At 38.6% G+C, this 20516-nt stretch overlaps 1 protein-coding gene across 2 annotated transcripts in view; it reads right to left on the minus strand.

Annotated features, from left to right (window-relative positions):
* Window positions 1-15822, minus strand: part of CHODL (chondrolectin) — a 28838-nt gene extending 13016 nt beyond the window's left edge. Inside the window, exons 1-3 of one of the 2 annotated variants that reach the window (XM_004770516.3) lie at window positions 15211-15821; window positions 5298-5607; window positions 4829-4986 (exon numbers count right to left, since the gene is read on the minus strand). In XM_004770516.3, the coding sequence (XP_004770573.1) occupies window positions 4829-4986; window positions 5298-5607; window positions 15211-15289 (547 nt within the window). In that variant the 5' untranslated portion in view covers window positions 15290-15821. Of the gene's footprint in view, window positions 1-4828; window positions 4987-5297; window positions 5608-15210 lie in introns of both variants that reach the window. The other variant, XM_004770517.3, reaches the window with a different exon arrangement.
* Window positions 15823-20516: the final 4694 nt, after the last annotated feature.

Raw genomic sequence — 20516 nt, forward strand, 5'->3', positions numbered from 1 at the left:
CCTCTAAGCAAAGAAAGACCCTAAAAATAGTAGATCAGAAAGGAACAGAGACAATATACAGCAACAGTCACCTTACAGGCAATACAATGGATCTAAATTCATATCTCTCAATAGTTACCCTGAATGTTAATGGGCTAAATGCCCCAATCAAAAGACACAGGGTATCAGAATGGATAAAAAAATAAAACCCATCAATATGCTGCCTACAAGAAAGTTATTTTAGACCCAAAGACACCTCCAGATTTAAAGTGAGGGGGTGGAAAAGAATTTACCATGCTAATGGACATCAGAAGAAAGCTGGGATGGCAATCCTTCTATCAGATCAATTGGACTTTAAGCCAAAGACTATAACAAAAGATAAGGAAGGACACTATATCATACTCAAAGTGTCTGTCCAACAAGAAGATCTAACAATTTTAAATATCTATGCCCCTAACATGGGAGCAGCCAACTATATAAACCAATTAATAATAAAATCAAAGAAACACATCAACAGTAATATAATAATAGTAGGGGACTTTAACTCTCCCCTCACTGAAATAGACAGATTATCTAAGCAAAAATCAACAAGGAAGTAAAGGCCTTAAATGGCACACTGGATGAGATGGGCATCACAAATATATTCAGAACATTCCATCCCAAAGCAACAGGATATATATTTTTCTCTAGAGTACATGGAACATTCTCCAGAATAGATCACATCCTGGGTCATAAATCAGGACTCAACTGATATCAAAAGACTGGGAACATTCCCTGCACATTTTCAGACCACAATGCTCTGAAGTTAGAACTCAATCACAAGATGAAATTTGGAAAGAATCCAAATACATGGAGAGTAAAGATCACCCTTCGAATGAATGAATGGGTCAACCAAGAAATTAAAGAAGAATTGAAAAAATTCATAGTAACAAATGATAACAAAAATACAACAGTTCAAAATATGTGAGACACAGCAAAGGCAGTCCTGAGAGGAAAATATATAGCGATTCAAGCCTTTCTCCAGAAACAAGAAAAGTCTCAAATACACAACCTAACCCTACACTTGAAGGAGCTGGAGAAAGAACAACAAAGAAAGCCTAAACCCAGCAGAAGAGAAATAATAAAGATCAGAGCAGAAATCAATGAAATAGAAACCAAAAAAAAAAAAGAACAAATCAATGAAACTAGGAGCTGGTTCTTTGAAAGAATTAATAAGAGTAATAAAGCCCTGGCCAGACTTATCAAAAAGAAATGAAAAAGGACCCAAATTAATAAAATCATGAATGAAAGAGGAGAGATCACAACCAACACCAAAGAAATATAAACAATTATAAGAACATATTATGAGCAACTATATGTCAGCAAATTTGAAAATCTGGAAGAAATGGATGCATTCCTAGAGACATATAAACTACCAAAACTGAACCAGGAAGAAATAGAAAGCCTGAACAGACCCATAACCAGTAAGGAGACTGAAGCAGTCATCAAAAATCTCCCAACAGGGGGTGCCTGGGTGGCTCAGCTGCCTTTGGCTCAGGTCATGATCTCAGGGTCCTGGGATCAAGACCCGCATCGGGCTCTCTGCTCAGCAGGGAGCCTGCTTCCTTCTCTCTCTCTCTCTGCCTGCCTCTCAGTGTACTTGTAATTTCTCTCTGTCAAATAAATAAATAAAATCTTTAAAAAAAAAAAAAACTCCCAACAAACAAGAGCCTAGAGCCAGATGGCTTCCCAGGGGAATTCTATCAAACATTTAAGGAAAAAAATTAATTCATATTCTTCTGAAACTATTCCAAAAAATAGATATGGAAGGAAAACTTTCAAACTCATTTTATGAGGTCAGCATTACCTTGATCCCAAAACCATACACAGATCCCATCAAAAAAGATAATTACAGACAAATATCCTTGATGAACACAGATGCAAAAATTCTCACCAAAATATTAGCCAGTAGAATCCAACAGTATATTAAAAGGATTATTCACCATGACCAAGTGGAATTTATTCCAGGGCTGCAAGATTGGTTCAACATCTATACATCAATCAATGTGATACATTAATAAAAGAAAGAACAAGAACCATATAATACTCTCAATAGATGCTGAAAAAGCATTTTTTAATATATTTTTTAAATTTTTATTTATTTGAGTGAGAGAGAGTATGAGCAGGGAGAAGGTCAGAGAGAGAAGCAGACTCCCCATGGAGCTGGGAGCCCGATGCAGGACTCCATCCCGGGACTCCAGGATCATGACCTGAGCCGAAAGCAGCTGCTTAACAAATTGAGCCACCCAGAAACCCCCTGAAAAAGCATTTGACAAAGTACAGCATCTTTTTCTGATCCAAACTCTGCAGAGTGTAGGGATGGAGGGTACATACCTCAATATCATCAAAGCCATCTATGAAAAACCCACTACAAATATAATTCTCAATGGAGAAAAACTGAGAGCTTTTCCACTAAGGTCAGAAACATGGCAGGATTGTCCATGATCACCACTGCTATTCAGCATAGTACTAGAAGTCCTAGCCTCAGCAATCAGAAAACAAAAATAAATTAAAGGCATCCAAATTGGCAAAGAAGTGAAACTCTCAGCCTTTGCAGATGATTTGATACTATATGTGGAAAACCCAAAAGACTCCACTCCAAATCTGCTAGAACTTATACAGGAATTCAGTAAAGTGTCAGAATATAAAATCAATACACAGAAATCAGTTGCATTTCTTTACACCAACAACAAGACAGAAGAAAGAGAAATTGAGGAGTCAACCCCATTTATAATTGCAACCAAAACCATAAGATACCTAGGAATAAACCTAACCAAAGAGGCGAAGAATGTATACTCAGAAAACTATAAAGTACTCATGAAAGAAATTGAGGAAGACACAAAGAAATGGAAAAATGTTCCATGCTCATGGATTAGAAGAACAAATATTGTGAAAATGTCTATGCTACCTAAAGCAATCTATATGTTTAATGCTATCCCTATCAAAATCCCATCAATTTATTTCAAAGAAATGGAACAAATAATCCTAAGATTTATATGGAACCAGAAAAGAACTCAAATAGCCAGAGGAATATTGAAAAAGAAATCCAAAGTTGGTGGCATCACAATTCCAGACTTCAAGCTCTATTACAAAGCTGTCAACATCAAGACAGTATGGTACTGCCACAAAAACAGACACATAGATCAATGTAACAGAATAGAGAGCCCAGAAATAGACCCTCAACTCTATGATCAACTAATCTTCGACAAAGCAGGAAAGAATGTCCAGTGGAATAAAGATAGTCTCTTCAACAAATGGGGTTGGGAAAATTGGACAGCCACATGCAGAAAATGAAATTGGACCATTTCCTTACACCACACACTAAAATAGACTCAAAATGGATGAAGGACCTCAAAAGGAATCCATCAAAATCCTTGAGGAGAACACAGGCAGCAACCTCTTCGACCTCAGCTGCAGAAACTTCTTCCTAGTAACATGCCAAAGTCAAGGGAAGCAAGGGCAAAAATGAACTATTGGGACTTCATCAAGATCAAAAGCTTTTGCACAGCAAAGGAAAGAGTTAACAAAACCAAAAGACAACTGACAGAATGGGAGAAGATATTTGCAAATGCCATATCAGATGAAGGGTTAGTATCCAAAATCCACAAAGGTCTCAGCAAACTCAACACCCAAAGAACAAATAATACAATCCAGAAATGGGCAGAGGACATGAACAGACACTTCTGCAAAGAAGACACCCAGATGGCCAAAAGACACATGAAAAAGTGCTCCACATCACTCGCCATCAGGGAAATACAAATCAAAACCACAATGAGATATCACCTGACACCAGTCAGAATGGCTAAAATTAACAAGTCAGGAAATGACAGATGCTGGTGAGGATGCAGAGAAAGGGGAACCCTCCTACACTGTTGGTGGGAATGCAAGCTGGGGCAACCACTCTGGAAAACAGCATGGAGGTTCCTCAAAAAGTTGAAAATAGAGCTACCCTATGACCCAGCAATTGCACTAGTGGGTATTTACCCTAAAGATACAGATGCAGTGATCTGAAAAGGCATGTACACCCAAATGTTTATAGCAGCAATGTCCACAGTAGCCAAACTATAGAAAGAACCTAGATGTCCATCAACAGATGAATGGATAAAGAAGAGGTGGTATATATATACACAATGGAATACTATGCGGCCATCAAAAGAAATTAAATCTTGCCATTTGCGACGACGTGGATGGAATTAGAGGGTATTATGCTTAGTGAAATAAGTCAAGCAGAGAAAGACAGCTATCATATGATCTCCCTGATATGAGGAATTGGAGATGCAACGTTGGGGGATGTTGGGGGGTAGGAAAAGAATAAATGAAACAAGATGGGATCGGGAGGGAGACAAACCATAAGAGACTTTTAATCTCACAAAACAAACTTAGGGTTGCTGGGGGGAGGGGGGCGGGAGAGGGTGGTGGGGTTATGGACATTGGGGAGGGTATGTGTTATGGTGAGTGCTGTGAAGTATGTAAACCTGGCGATTCACAGACCTGTATCCCTGGGGCTAATACATTATATGTTAATAAAGAAAAAAAAAAGAAAAAAGAAAAAGAAATGTTATTTTCCCTTAAATACAGGTCTCCAAATGTGTCCAGTTACCCCTTCTGCTTAACTGACTGGGCAATTTGTTCTATAGCATAAAGTATTTTTCAGGACACTGAGCTCTATGACAAGCTGTAGAGAAAGTCTGGGTTTCACAGCAGAGAAACACAAAGAGTCAAAGGCAGTAAAGCCTAAATATAAATAGTGAAGATCAAAATATAACCAAATATGACAAAATCCGTTATCCCTATTTATGGTATTTCCTACCTGGTTCATACTTGCAGATGTAATTGTGCTTCATGTTGCACCTGTCATCATTCCACTGGTAAAGGTAGGGACCCCCAAGGCCTGGATTGGCCGTTGGTTGATGATACATCACAACACATTTCTCACTTCCACAGGAAGGTTCATCAGTATACCAGTTTCTGTAAACAGAGCAATAGGAACACCTCGAAGTGATTTCACCCATTCTATTCTTTTTGTTCTGCTTTTTGTTTTGAGTTTTTATTTAAATTCCAGTTAGTGAACGTTGAGTGAAATATTAGTTTCAGAAGTAGAATTTAGTGATTCATCACTTACATACGACACCCAGTACTCATCACAACAAGTGCCCTCCTTAATACCCAACACCCACTTGGCTTCTTCCATTCTGACATCCTCTACAGGTGAACAGAAATCTCCCTTCTCTCTTTTGAGTCCCCCAGAGAACATCCAACTTTTCAGGACACCTACTCACCGGTACTGGGAAGCACTTCCATCAGACCACTGGTAGAGATCTGGGCAGGCACCAGATGTCTGCCCCTCTCCATTTCGCCAAAGCCCTATCCAGAAATCACCATCAGAAATTCCCGTTCCTGGTTTTGTCAGGTTTTGCAACATACTTTCTATTAACTTCTGTTCTGCCTCATTCTCCAGGCTGAGAAGGGCTCCCCCCTCACTCTCACAAGCAAGGCGTGCCTCCTGGAAGCTCACTCGGCTCGACAGTTCATGGAAGTAGGCCATTTTGTAGCAGGGATGCTTGAGGTCAGCAAAACACACCTTCTGGCCTGAAAAAAAGATGCTATGTATTGATTACCCGAGCTATATTCATAACCTATTATGAATTAAGGTTAAAGAGCCAATCAACACAGGATGCACTCTCCCAAGAATGATTGTTCCATTGCATCATTTTATAAGGTTTATTTTTTAAATTATTACTTTCAATTTATAAAAGCAAATTGATTCCCTAAGTAGACTTCTAACACAAACTTCAAAACACTTTACTTAAAGAAAATTTCTGTAAAGGGAACTCATGATTCTTCTGGCTTAGATATAAACTAATTATCACAGCATATGAAGGTAGCTAAAGAAATTTCAGGTATATGGAGAGCTAAAAGGCCAAAACTATGAAAGAAAAACAATTCATAAAATAATTTAATTTAAAAAAACAAATAAAATTTTTAAAAGCAATGTTTAGAAGGTATGAAAAACCTTTATAAAAGGTGGGAAATTTGAGGCATAAATATTTGCTTTTATTGTATATACATTAAATACATTACATTGAAAGTTAATAGAGGTCAAAACGAAAGTAACTCTAGTAATAATTTATTAATAAAATACAGCATTAAAAGTGACAGGATAGATTTCTAGAGTGGTATAGAGTAATCTTTGAGAAAATTCTCATTCTCAATTCTCTGAATATTTTCTGGTTTGATAGGTGATCTCCATGTGTGGTCTCCAGTCGCTCAGCCAATGACTTCTCTGTTTCTACACAGACATCTCAAATGAGTTATAAACTCCAAGTAGAATGTCCCAAATTTGAACTTAGAGAATCAAGATTTTATCTATTTCAGAGAGAGAGAGAGAATGGAAGAAAACGAGTGCACATGAGGGGCGTGGGGAGAGGGTATAGAGAGCAAAGGGAAGGGAGGAGGGGAAAGAATCTCAAGCAGACTCCAGACGCCACGAGCAGGGGTCACACTGGATCTCACAACACCGAGGTCACCATCCCAGCTGAAACCAAGAGTTGGACGTTCAACAGACTGAGCCACTCAGGCTCCCCTGAACTCAGAGAATCAAATACTAAAAACAAACAAACAAAAAAGAAAGGCTTTTTAAATATGAAACAAATAAATACATCAGGTAATAAAGGTGCTTTTAAAATCTCATCTATTGCTGATTATTGTCAATCTCTGATAACTTGGATAGAGATCTCGGTAAACTAAAATTTGGCCAAACGTGTCTTTCAAAGACCGTTAAATTAAAAACAACTTAGGTATTGTGTGTGAGAACAAATTGTTTTTCAGCATTAGAATCTCCATTTATGTATTAAATGGAGACATATTAAATAAAATGACTTCTTCAAATTTAACCTAAAAGATGCTTTATTAGACTAGTTGCAATTACTTCCTTTATGAGTTTGAAAGTGGTAACACTGCCTTTCTTTTCAACTTTCCCTAATTTAGGGCCACTTGGGTGGTTCAACATATAGACTCTTGATTTACTTCTGCTCCCTTATACCACCAGGCAAGTATGCCAAATTATAGACATAATCTCCAGATTAGCTTCTTTGTTTCACTTCTGTTCTCTTCTGTAAACATTAAAAATCATGCATCCCTCTCTGTCACTATTTCTTTTTCCCGATCTGCTGCCCAGAACCTCTATTAGTTTCTTTGCCTTCTTCCAATTTCAGCTTAGGTTTGGTCTCGGAAAACAGACTACCAAGTATTTTATGTAAAATTAAGTCAAATTACTTTATGTGAAGAAATTAAGGCAGAGCTCTACAGCTTTCTTAAGATTTGTCTGCATGAACATTATTCTTGTTGGGATTGAAGGCTTTTCTCAGCAGGTATTTAGTTTTGGAGCCGATCAAGAAAATTTGTCAGTAGTGGAGAGAGGGGAGTGTTACTATACTTAAACACTGGCTAAAAAATACTGCATTCAAGATTTGTACTCTTAATTACAGTACATCACACTGAGTCAACATCGGTATCACATCCATTCTCCCCCAGAATCAGCAATTAATGACCTATGATGACACTCAGAGTCGGGAGGGTGCCGATATCAGGAGGCCATTAACCTTACCACAGTGTTTGAGTGATAGGCATTCAATATCATGGTCCAAGCTGAGAATTGCCATCTAATAAAGTAGTTGTAGCAATGCAAGCCAGCCAGCCAGTTGTCCTCTCTGTCTCATTAACTGTGATCTGGACCCAGGAGCACCACACTGAATAATGTAAACAAATGAATGGACAGCCCCAACTAATTGTTAATGAAAAATAAAACGTTAGTATGAATGACTGCAGGAAAATGGGAGTAAAGAGATTTCAAGAGGACAAATCAGTCTGAAATAAATCATCCTTGAGAAATAATCATGAAAGTCCCAGGGGCTGATTCTAATACGATTATTTATTTTAATTTCTCCTAATTTATTATTAGATTTTGTGATGACTTCATTGTTTAAAATGGTTGCTCCTGATAATATTCTAAAAATGCCATTAATCCCAGTGAGTTCTGTGCCTGTATTTTTAAAGCAAGCTATTTCCACTTTCTTCTACAGTCTTTACATATTTCTGTCTCGAAATATATCTCAACTGCATTCCCTTGAGTCTTCAACGGGCTCAGTTTTTCACTCCAAGAACTCTCAGACTTGGATTTGCCTCCAACACTTCTGAAATATTAAACTTGTCCAACAAGACTGTTTTGCAAGATGTCAAAAAGGAGTCCATTTAAAAAATAAATTAACCAGAAACTTGAATGAGTAAAAATTATTTATATACCAAGGCCAGCACTCATTCAGAGGGTGCCTATATATAATTTAGATGCTAAAAGTCCCTGCTCATTCTCTTTGATGTTAAAAAATAAACACTACACAGATTTCTTTACAGTGAGGACACTGAAATAGTTCTACTGAAATTACAGTTTAATTTATAAAATTAAGGGTAGCATTTTGAGTGAAATGTTTAAGAGAATTTTAATGCAATGTGGAAATTCCTAACACTGTTATGTGAGTCTACAGAGAAATAATATTAATAAGAGGAAAACCTAAGGCAGAGATTCTATTTAAAGTAGTTAAAATGTGTGCGTGAATCCTAGATGCTAGCTGACCATGGCACTCTCTGTGACAGGCATTCTCACCTTGGCTGTGGGTGATGGAATGGTCCAGGGTCATGGGAGAGGGGGTAGAGATTGCAGTGGCTGCAAAGCAGAGGTATAGTCAGGGGATCCAAATAGGGGCCAATTACCACTAAAACAGGTAGATATTAACTCCAAAGTATCTGCTGAATATCAGTTGTGTCCTCAGATTTTGAACTGAAAGGTCACTAGCAGTTCAGATCTAGCAAGGCTGTTTGAAAATTACAGATACCTGGCCCAGTTTTATTACCATTCACATACAATCAGTTAAAGCTGACACTGTGGATTTCTTGACATCCATTTCTATTTCACTCCCAACTACCGCCTTATTGTGCAAATGTAGTCCAAGCAGTAGCAAAATCAAGCAAAAGGAGCTGCTGAACACTCCCCACCATTTCAGCTGATGGAAATTTGGCCGTCATGGCCGGGGAACTCCCAACAGCTGGGAAACAAATGTTGCCCTAATTCCCAGAAAAGTTCCATTAATACAGATCTTCTGGAAGCCACTTTTCCCACTTCTGTAAAGGCTAATCTTCCTAGAGAACCATTACAACTATCTCTCTTCTCCTTCTGTGAGATCGCATGGGGAACTCCCTTTTCTCTGATCTTTAAATGTTTCATTCAGATAAAATCTTCCATTGGCTATTTTGAACGATAGGAATTCGAAACTTCACCTACTACATCTACTTCCATCCACCCTCTGCTAACCATAACATATTTAGATAAATATTCAGACAACCATGCAACAGTGTTTATTACACTAAGGCAAGCTTCATACTAACAATTTACTTAATGTCACCTAGGATTTCCACCTAGGATTCTACACCTATGAATATTATACACACATGCATACAGCATAAACATTCCTATCACTGTCACTGCTAAGATTCTACTGTTCTACTATTCCCATGAATAGATGGTTTTGTCCGTTAGAACTAAATATTGGCAGTAAATGCTTTTGGCATTGATATAAAAGTGGGGCCGAACTCATAGTATTATGGCAGTTTACTTTTTTCTTCCCTAATAGAAAGGATCTATGATTCAGTTTTATTTTGCTTATATTTATTAACTTTCTTCAGCTGAGTCCTCTGTGAGCAAAGTAATAACACTTTTCTCATACCTTATGCTCTAAGCATATATTACTAATATTGAGTATTGAATTTATATCATAATTTTCAATAAAGACATAAAAGATATTTTACGAATTTCTATGGTTCTGTCTTGATCTACTTTTAGTTACAAAAAGAAAAAAAAAATGTACAAAAGAGAATCTACATGATAAGTCTTCCCCAAACCTGACTGACTGAACTTTGGACATTTTACCAAAATCCCACAAAATAATTGGCTTTTCATCATTCTTTCTTACTCTCTCCCAAATCACATAACTAAATAGGTTGATCCAACATTATACACTGTGCCATGATCTCTGATACAAGGCCAGCCCTTCTAAACTAAAATGAAATGCTTTCAAACAGTGTGCTCCTTAAAGTGTTCAATAGTCCACCAACTTAAGGATGATTTTTTATTAAAAAAAAAAAAAAATCTTTTGTTATAATAAGTTTTCTTTTTTGTAACAGAGATTTTTATAGTGCAATTAAATGTATAATGTGCTAGTAAAAGGGTGTTAGAATATATTTTCTTGCATTGATAAACTCAAAACTGTAGTCCTGGGTCATTTTGTGGACGGTGGTGGCAGTTGCAAGTCCTACCTCTCTCACTGGGAAATACCACAAGCTTTGAGAAGGGAATGGAACTCATTTTTTTAAATTTGCATATTTAAAAATTGGGATCTAAATAGAAAATGGTAAACCACGTGACTGTGTGACTCAAAAGTTAAAACATTCAATCAAAAAGAGCTGCTGAGAATTCCAGAGGTATACTTGAACTGTGGGTATGCTTGGGGGCATTACTTAAAACTTTCCTGGTTTTCTCACCTAAAATGGAATTTTCTCACCTAAAAAGGAGTTTTGTTTTTTTTTTTTTCTAAAAAGGAGTTTTAAAGAAGTATTGTAATAATAATGGTCAGACATTTATGAATAGTTAGGCATGGATGGTCTCACTGCTAGCACCAGCCACACCTTTGGGTAAATTAGGAAAAGATGTGTTCTCCTGGCGATATAGGCTGCTCAGCTAGAAAAAGTTGTTTTCTTCTAGGTGGCCTTAGCTCCAGCGTACAGGACCTGCACGCTGAGCTCCCTCTCAGCTTCTTGGCACAAACTCCCTGTGCACGATCCAGTCTGCACAAATCTGTTCAAACCCCTTCACCCTCCAACAGTCCTGTGCTGTAGGTCGCATCATGTAGCTCCCATCCTATTTTAAAAAGTTAGATATTTTGCAGATTCACACAACACAGTAGTCAGGGTTTAGAACCAGGCTGTCTCTCTGGCCCCATAGTCCACACCTTCATCCAGATTTCTATGCTGCCTCCCTAGACAAATGTAATATTTTTTCTAAAGCAAAATATTTCATGAAATAAAGAGATTGATGAACATATACCTTATTCATGTTTTCTATCTTAAATTATTAGCATTGATCTGTAATGGATTACTATTGCTGATATGTGCAAGGGCTTATGCATTGAGAGTTTGTTTTTCTAAGCAGATTTTGGTTTTTCTATTACTGAACATTTAGACACAGGATTAATATTGTAACATCTATATCAGATTTTCAAACCATATCTAGCATTAAGTGTTTTTTTTTTTTATTTTTCATCCAGCCCTTACATCTTCTATATAAAGCAAACTCCAAATGAGTTTTTCCCAATTACAAGGAGTGCAACAGGATTCAAGTCATCGGGTCTTTTCTATTACCAGTAATATGTTACAAGAGCGTCTGCCAATTGTGTACATTCATCCACCTGTACGCCAGGTGCCCAGCACAGAAAGCTGTTATAAAAGTAAAAATTGTTAATGTGAACATCAGCTGGATTTCCACTCTGGCCCCCTTTACACAACACCACCTCATTTTTAACATTATTGAAATAGTTATTGCCATCCTCGGGAAGAAGAGTTCTCAAAACAAAACTATAAAATGATGAAAAATAGCAGTTAAGGAGTAATGGCTATGATAGATGTGTAATTTATTAAATGACTAGTAATAAGATTAATTTGTTCCTTTCCTGCCCAAGAGATACTTAAAGTAATTGCATCTTTGAAAATTGCACTGTCATCACTTTATGCTTTTGATGATGTCATGGAATAGTACCACAGGACGGGACATGCTCAGCAGATTTTTTTCTATCACCCTTGCTATTACAATAACCTACAGCTACTGGTCACAACCCATAGATTTGCATAATTCTATGGAAGCTACACAACAGAAGAGATGTGTCTAAATCCCCCCAGGATCTTAAATAAAATGCAGGCCAATTCCAATGAGTTCAAATTAATACATATTAACATTTTCTGCAGAAATATGGAGGTACCACGCAAAACACTTAGTGCCCTTTACTGCGTAACAGGTCAGGGATCACTGCTGTGCCCACTAAAAAGAAAAAGCAAGAGTAAAAAACATACACACACATTATTTCAAAAACACCTGGAATGTTTAAAAATACCCACATGTTCTTCAGACATATCTTTCTACCTTAAAAACCTGAATTTTGAACAGTTCTGTTTCTTTTTTTTTCTTTCTTTCTTTTAAAGATTTATTTATTTATTAAGAGAGAGATGGAGAGAGGTGGCAGGGCAGGGGGTGAGGGAACAGAGGGAGAGAATCTCAAGTCAGCTTCATGCCTAGCATGGATGCCATGACTCTGAGAAACCTGAGCCTAAACTAAGTTGGAAACCTACCCAACTGAGCCTCCTGAACACTTCTTTCTCATTTGTATCCATGTCCCCATAAGTAAAATCCTCTTATCTTTGCCCTAAATCTGTCATGATCTACCAGTCAAGTCACGGAATTAAATGATTTTACTCCCCACAAATATTCTCTACATATCTGTAGTCAGTAACAAATCAGTACAAATCTGAGATCCTAAAAGTAATTCCAAAATTAACTCATAAATTCATTAAATACTCTTTCATTAAATCCTCTAATATATTAAATTACTCTCATGGTTATATATTTTACTATGTATTTATGCATCAAAATAAACATGACTGCTAACCTATAAAAATACTTTCCTATTTCTTGTGAAAATACTTTTGTTTCTCAACTTTTACAATAGTGATGTATTTAAAAGTATGGGAAATATCGCATGTTTTAAAGTACTAAAATGAAGAAAATTTCTATAAAGAATTATTTTGTGGGTTTCTGTCTCTTTTCTAGAGAAAGTAATTATTTTGGTACACTAAATATAAATTACAAATAGCTATACTGATATGTTCCATATGTTACAAGTATGTTCCTAATAACAGCCCCAAAGAGCTGATTTCATTTGACAGATATTTGAGTAGAATTTTGGTCCCCAGTGGCAGGAAAAAGTTGATGCACCACATAGAACTTAACATTGATCCATCAGACATTAGACCTACTACTTCCAACATGTCATGTTTTACACTCTCTGTACTCATGCTATTGTGGCTAAAATATTTTTAAATTGTCGTCAAAGGATAAAATCACAAGCTTAGAATGGTTAAATTTTAATGCGAATTTTTATGGCCAAGGGTAATTAAATTATCCATAAGAAAAACATAACTAAGTAATTGTTTTGATATCAAGTAAACATCATCATTTATGCTAAATCAAATAGATCATGTTCAGTTAATTAGAAATTTTCCAGATGTCATCTACAAGATGCCTATAAATACTTCACAGGAAAACACAACAAAAGGTTTGCAACAATTTATGCAATAATAGAATACCAAAAAAAAAAAAAAAAAACCTTTTCATTGATAATTTTTTAAGTTCTGTTTTTATTTTACATATTTTTCATCTCTCTTGCAAAGTTTATGGCATACAAACAAGAATATACCAAAAAGATACTACTTAAGGCAATGAAGTGTTTCTAAAAACACACCATATGCTAAAAGCTTGGTCTCTGGGCTCAATCACTTGTAAGAGTAATTCTCATAAACCCCAAAGCAGCCAAATATGTAATTCAAACACTCAGGTCTATATAGCGAACTTTTTCTTCAAAGCTGTATTAAGGGGAAAGGGATCTAATATATGGTTCCTGTAACATCCTAACTTGGTACTGAAAAGTTTTCAATTTATCAAAATAATGACCCTGATTTTTTCTCCCTGCCCCCCAAATGTAAGCAGCATACATGTCCAAATGAACAGTTCACCATGTATTTAATTCCAATGTCTCCAGAGGGCCAAAAAGTCAGCGGTGAGTGATTGATAACTAGACACTGAAGAATTATAGTCTCAAGATGTGGAACATCACATATTGCTGAGGGGAAGATCAGCAACAATTAAGCTTAATATGCCAGTTTCTAAAGGTCTGGCTTCACTACGGATTAAGTTGATGTCATCTCTCATCTACTCTTACCTCTAGTGACACCTGTTATTCTGATGAATGGAATGTGAAAAGGAATTTGTGCTTTTTACATTAAAAAAAAAAAAAAGTCCACACTTAAAACCCTTTCCCACATACATTCAACAAATATTCATTGAAACACTTCAATTAACATTGCAAGAAATTTCAGTAGGGGTTGTTATACTCAATTTTCATGTAAGGCACAATTCATTCATCCTAAGCTTTTGAGAATCTTTTTTTTTTTTTTTTTAAAAGAACTTCCCCAAAAGTAAGGGATGGTGAATGAGACATAAATTGCTTAACAAAAGAACCCTGAAAGTCAAAGAAAAAGAAAAATAAGAGCAAATGCTTGGAAGCTTGCCAATTCTGATCCCCTTCCGTGGCACTGACTCGGCCCACCTAATTGGGCACCTACTGTGTGCACGAACCTGTGGCCATTACCGTGGACACCTCAGCCCAACTCGACCGGACTTCCTTTTCTGAAAAGTCCCCAACCTGGAATAAGGTGTGCAAAGGAAAGGCGTCTGCACACAATGACCAGTAAGTCCCCTGTTCTTTGTCAGCCCTCCCTGAGAACAAAGGCCGCATGCATGCCCAGGAGTCTGAGAGCCACCTACAAAGAGTAGGTCTGGTCCCAGAAACTATCCGACTGAACACAGTGCGCAGACCGAAGTCAAGACAGGACAACAGGGGCTGGCATTTCTGCAGCGGTTCTTGAAGCTCTGGGTTTCTTTCCTCTGCCTGATCCATGGTACCCCACCCTTTTGCAGGTGCCAAGCCCTGCCCGGTGGCCTACTCTCTTAAAAAGAGAGTGAAAATCAGTCTTGGCAAACGCTGTAGCAGAGCCCACTTTGCAGTTACTGAACCAGGCACTCGCCCCAAATTTAAACTTTTCTCTGCGTGTGTTTTTGCGGGGCCGGGAAGAAAGCTGACCACAATCTAGTCCCTTCGCTGCCACGCCCCCCAATCCTCCCGACGCCCTACTCCTCACAGGTTTCCAAGCTCCTGGAGAGCCTTGACCCCAGAACAGACCGCCGCGCACCGCCCTTGCCCCCGCACCCCGCGCCCCCTCTCCCTGCTTGTCCGCTCGGCGGGCAGCCCCCTGACTCACCGCTGACCACCCGGCGGCAGAGAACTCCGTGGCCGCAGAGCAGCGCGGCGCCCAGCAGCAGTGAGACCACGCGGCTCATCGCGGCGCGGCGACAGCAGCAGGTGTGCGTGCAGCGAAGACAGCACTGCCCGCCGCGCAGCGGGAGCTCGAACCTCTGAGCCTCCCTGCCTGCCCGCCGGACCCTACTCCCGCCGCCGGAGCCCAGCTGGCCAGGGCCCGGCACTCATCGCCTTTGGCAGGGCCTGGAGCCGGACGCGCCCTTGCCGCGCGCTGGTGTGCTGAGCTAGAGCGCACCACCCCGCCGGTGCGCGTTTAAGGAGAGGAAACAGAAGTTAGAGGGTCCGTGTCTGGCCCAGCGGTGAAGCAGGAAACCCGAGTTGGACCCCGCCCGACCCCTTTGCTCCTCTCCCGGGCCTCTGGCTAGTGAGGGGCTAAGCCGGTGTGGCTAGTCCTGGCTCTCACGGCGGCGGCAGCAGCAACAGCAGCTCTGCCCGGAGGCGCGGTCTTATATACCCACATCCCGAGGTTCCGGCCCCTTGCTAGCAATAATTTTTAACTACTTCTTCTCTCCTGCTATGGGACGCAACCCGGCCCCTCCCATGAAAACTGGAGCCGCTTTGAAAAGACTGCAGTCAGCAGCCCCACCTCCTGCCCTCCGCTTCTCCTGGTCCTCTCTTTCCATTCGCTTAGGGACCTGATGCTCGTTTGTGTAAAATGTGACAGCTTCGCTATTAAACTCTGGCAAAAGTTGGATCCATTTGGTTTTCTCAAAGATTAATGTCCACGGGGATGCCAAGTTGTGGGGCCTTTCTCTTTTTGCGCTAAATTGCTTGATCATATGTATTGCTAGATGCAGGGCACCAGCCACTATTCAAGATGGATTGGCGAAGTGGGAGCCAAAACCTGCTCCGTGAATTATAGGATGTGGCAGGTTTTTCCCCACCTAGGTTCTGCAAATAGATTACTTCCAAGCAGGTTGCTTCACTAAATTGCCACAGAAGCAAATTGAAGAGAATATTTGAGGCACGGTTTTCCCAACTGATTTTAATCTCAGAATGCAGTTCCAGAGAAAACCATCAGCACAAATATTCTGAATATTGGGAATTTCCTGGATGTAAGTGTATGTATTTCTTTGCAAACATCTATGTGTGATCTATAGTTTCTATTAGAAATAAAGCATTCTAGGGGCGCCTGGGTGGCTCAGTGGGTTAAAGCCTCCACTTTCAGCTCAGGTCATGATACCAGGGTTCTGGGATCAAGCCCCATATTGGGCTTTCTGCTCAGCGAGGAGCCTGCTTCCTCCTCTCTCTCTCTCTGCCTACTTGTGATCTCTGTCAAATAAATAAGTAAAATGTTTAAAAAGAAAGAAAGAAAGCATTCTAAAACCTACAAAGATGTTTTTCCATAACTTGACTTGGTTTTAATGGGTGGTACATTTTCCTAGAACACCTCCCTGTCTTTGGTTTTCACAAGCCACAAGTTCACACTGAACATTTATTGGGCTGTTTTCTTGGGGAAAAAGAAGGTAAATCCTGCTTCAGTAAGAACAAGTCTTGCAGAATAAGAATTCTAGCACTTAGACTTGAAGGATTACAGAGTCCAGCCTACTCAGGGAAGTAAAATTCCACAATAATTATGATGATGTCTATCACTTTATTTTTCCTTGTATTACCATTAAATTACTAATTTATTTCAGGGCAATGAGCAATTAATACATTTTATAGAGGGTATGGATCCTGTGAGTTTCACCACTAGCTCGACATTCTAAAGAAACAGTCATTGCTGGGCTTTTGAATGGAAGGAAAATATAAATCCTCAAAGCAATGAAGGTATCTACAGCTAGCCCTGAAAATCATGTCCAAGGGTCAGTGGGTGAGGCTGTCGTCAGAGAGTTGTTCCAGGGGCTCACAGTCCACTATAAAGAAAAAAAAAATGTGGGGCCCCTGGGTGGCTCAGTGGGTTAAAGCCTCTTCCTTCGGCTTGGGTCATGATCCCAGGGTCCTGGGATTGAGCCCCGCATCGGGCTCTCTGCTCTGCAGGGAGCCTGCTTCCTCCCCTCTCTCTCTCTCTGTCTGTCTCTCTGCCTACTTGGGATTTCTCTCTCTCTGTCAAATAAATAAAATATTTAAAAAAAGAAAAGAAAAAAATGTAAAAGAAAAAACAAATATAATACTTATTGTGTGTCAATACTGAATGTCTGAATGTTACAGGGCAAGTCTGCATGCAGTGTCATGGTTAGCGTAGAGGAATGGGCAATTATGTATTTTTGCAGGAAGTCTCTAGCTTTAATCCAGGTTGAGGATGATTACCTAAGTGCTCAGATGCCTGCAGAACTGGGATTCTTAATGGGAGCTCCTCTCTCTTATGTGGCATCTTATTTCCAGATACACATGGGTCCATAGCTGTCATGACAAGCTCCCTATTGGGGAAGGAATACCAGTGGGTTATAATCTAAGCACTGGATATAATTTCCTACATATTAGTATACCCCACTATCCCAAATGGCTCAGATACCTAAAAAGCCAGCCAGTCCTCGAAGCCAATCGGCAAGGGGGAGCTTCATGGTTTTAGTACTCCAGAAAATCCAAATAACAGTAATTAATATGGTTGCACAGACTTCTAAAATATGGTTTCTTCTCTTCAGGCTAGGTTTACATCAGTTCAGGGTGTCTGCTCCCATTAATTAAGGCAATTTAACAGTTAACCTAGTAGTTGTCTGACTTAGCAACACAACAGATTATTAAAGGTTTTTTTTATATGTGATGTTTTTAAAAGGGATTGGCTAACAAAACCTGCTTTTTTTTTCTTTTTTGTTTCTCCATCACCCCAAAACATCTGGCTGGATCATCGTTAAATTCAGAAAGCACATTTGGGTAGTCATAAATATAGAATTTTAGTGGTATTTGATATTCTCTTTGGAGAGCCTAGAGGAGGGAGGTAGATCTCCCTTCAATAAATTTTTTTTTCATATGGCAAAATGGGAGTCATAAATTAAAAGTTTTTAACAAAATTCCATTTTAAAAAATATTATGAAGTTATTGGAATTTAGGGGAAAGCAACAAATACTCATTTTTTTTTTTTTAAGAAATGACTTTGTTTTTCCTTGTCAGTATGCACAAGGTACCATAAAAGACAAGGGACCTTCTTATAGCAAACGTATTTCCATCCCAGAAATTTAAGAACCGCTTTCAAATCAATCAGGAGATAAGAGTTCCCTGAAGGGCAACCTAGAGAACTGAAGGTTATGTGAGGAATGTTTGCACATGTATAGAGTCTGGCCTCCAGATTCCCTGAAACGAAGTCGTGATAAAACCACATGACTGGCCATCAGGAGAGGGCTGTTGCAAGTTAAGATTCTTTTCCCAGTTTAAAAAAAAACAAAAACAAAAACAAAAAACATCAAACAAGAGCTTCAGACTGATTAAGCTAAAAAGTTCAACACAGACTCAACAACCCCAAAATGTAGCTCTTCTCTACCCAAAATAGAAAGGTAATCTCAGAGTGGTCCCAAAGAAATCTCAAGCATGATTCAACTACCGAGACTCCCGAGGCTCTGAAACATCACAATATTTGGAATCCAAAGTTTTGAAAAGTGACATCAGGCCCCTTAATAGGGGGCTATGGAATCTGTCTGTCCCAAATATACAACTTACTCCTTCACTGTCTCTATTCCCTTGAAAATGTCTGCAGTCCCCCGTAAGCACCTGTTTCTTGTGTCCATTAATAAACCTCAAGGACAGACAGTCTGAATTCCAGTGACTCCTCACAGTGGCTCTAGCCTCTAGTTGGGTTCATTCAGATGAGTTCCAGAGCAAAAAATGACAAATAGGGTTGTCTTAGTGCAAGCTCCTATAATAAAATATCATACACCAGGTGACTTACCAACAACAGTACTTTATTTCTTAAAGTTCTTGAGGCTGCAAATCAGAGATCGGGGTGCCAGCACAATAGGGCTCCAGGGAGGGCCCTCTTCTGGGTTGCGAACTGCCAACTTCTGGTTAGATTCTTATATGATGAAAAGGGAAATACAGAGCTCTCTGAGGGCACAGTCCCATGTACTAAGTCTCCACTCTCCAGACATAATGTCTCCCAATGACACCATCTCCCAATACCATCACATATTGGGGGTTAGGATTTCAACATATGAATTTGGGGGAGAAGAGTCACAAACATTCAGTGCATTGCAATGGTCTACAAAGGGGATTTGTTACAGTGTTTAAAATTATTATAATTAATATATTTGAAATATTATTGAAGTCCAATATTAACCCATTTATTCATTCTACTACACTTTATTTAATGATGGTTGATAAGTCTCCTGCACACTATCGACAAGATTGCCATGATGTCATAAAACAAATATTTGAAAGTGAACTAATAAAACCTTTACAACATAACCATTCTAGCATTAGGCAAAAACAGTTTATTTTTTCTAAATTAATGGTTAGTTGTCATTTCCAGGAAAAGAGCATTGAATCCAAGGCCTATCCCCACTATTCTTCAGAAATGACACCTTGACATCTGTGCACACATGTAATTGGCTCAAAGGCAAGAATGAGCAGTTGGACAAACTCCCCTGTGATTTATTTGTTCCTTTCAAAACACGTCTGTGTTACAGAGTGCCTGACCTACCTCATTCAGGAGCCTGTTCAACTCTTCTTTATAATTCCAGTAGAAGTCTTAGCCTTGACAGGGCTATCTAAGAAAGTGTCAGTGTTCACAGTGCTCTTAGAAATATAACAAAGAATTACAAACGCTACAAAAACATGCTTTCCTGTCATTTGACGTTTAAATTTAAGAACCACTGAGTCTGTTACATGCTCTGACCATTCAGGTGAGGAGTTAAAATATTTGTAAAATTAAGTTACTAGAAGTATATCTTAACAGATCTGAAAAGTCATATGAATTTATGTGAATGTCTAGCTAAATATCAACTCCATAAGTTAAATTTTCCTTTTAATACTTCTGTATTAATTTAAAGCAATGCAATTAGGTACCATGGCTATCATTCGAGCATGAACCGATACTTCTTAATCTTGGCTCAATTACTGAATCTTATCTTAATATATATTAACACAACTTATATAAATAACATATATATGTATATATATATATATATATATATATATATATATAAACAAAACTTATTTTGTTTATATATAAACAAAAGTGAGATAATTAAACCAAAAGAAAAAAAAAAGAATACACTAAAGTCATCTTTACTTCAAGGGTCTGGCCTGAATTATCTAGGTACTTAGTAGTCAAAGTCCTCATTGGGTATTGTGATACAGAAAAATGGTTTAGCT

The sequence above is a fragment of the Mustela putorius genome, unplaced genomic scaffold (assembly GCF_011764305.1).
Source record: "Mustela putorius furo isolate JIRA1106 unplaced genomic scaffold, ASM1176430v1.1 tig00003834_pilon_pilon_pilon, whole genome shotgun sequence".
Lineage (NCBI taxonomy): Eukaryota > Metazoa > Chordata > Mammalia > Carnivora > Mustelidae > Mustela > Mustela putorius.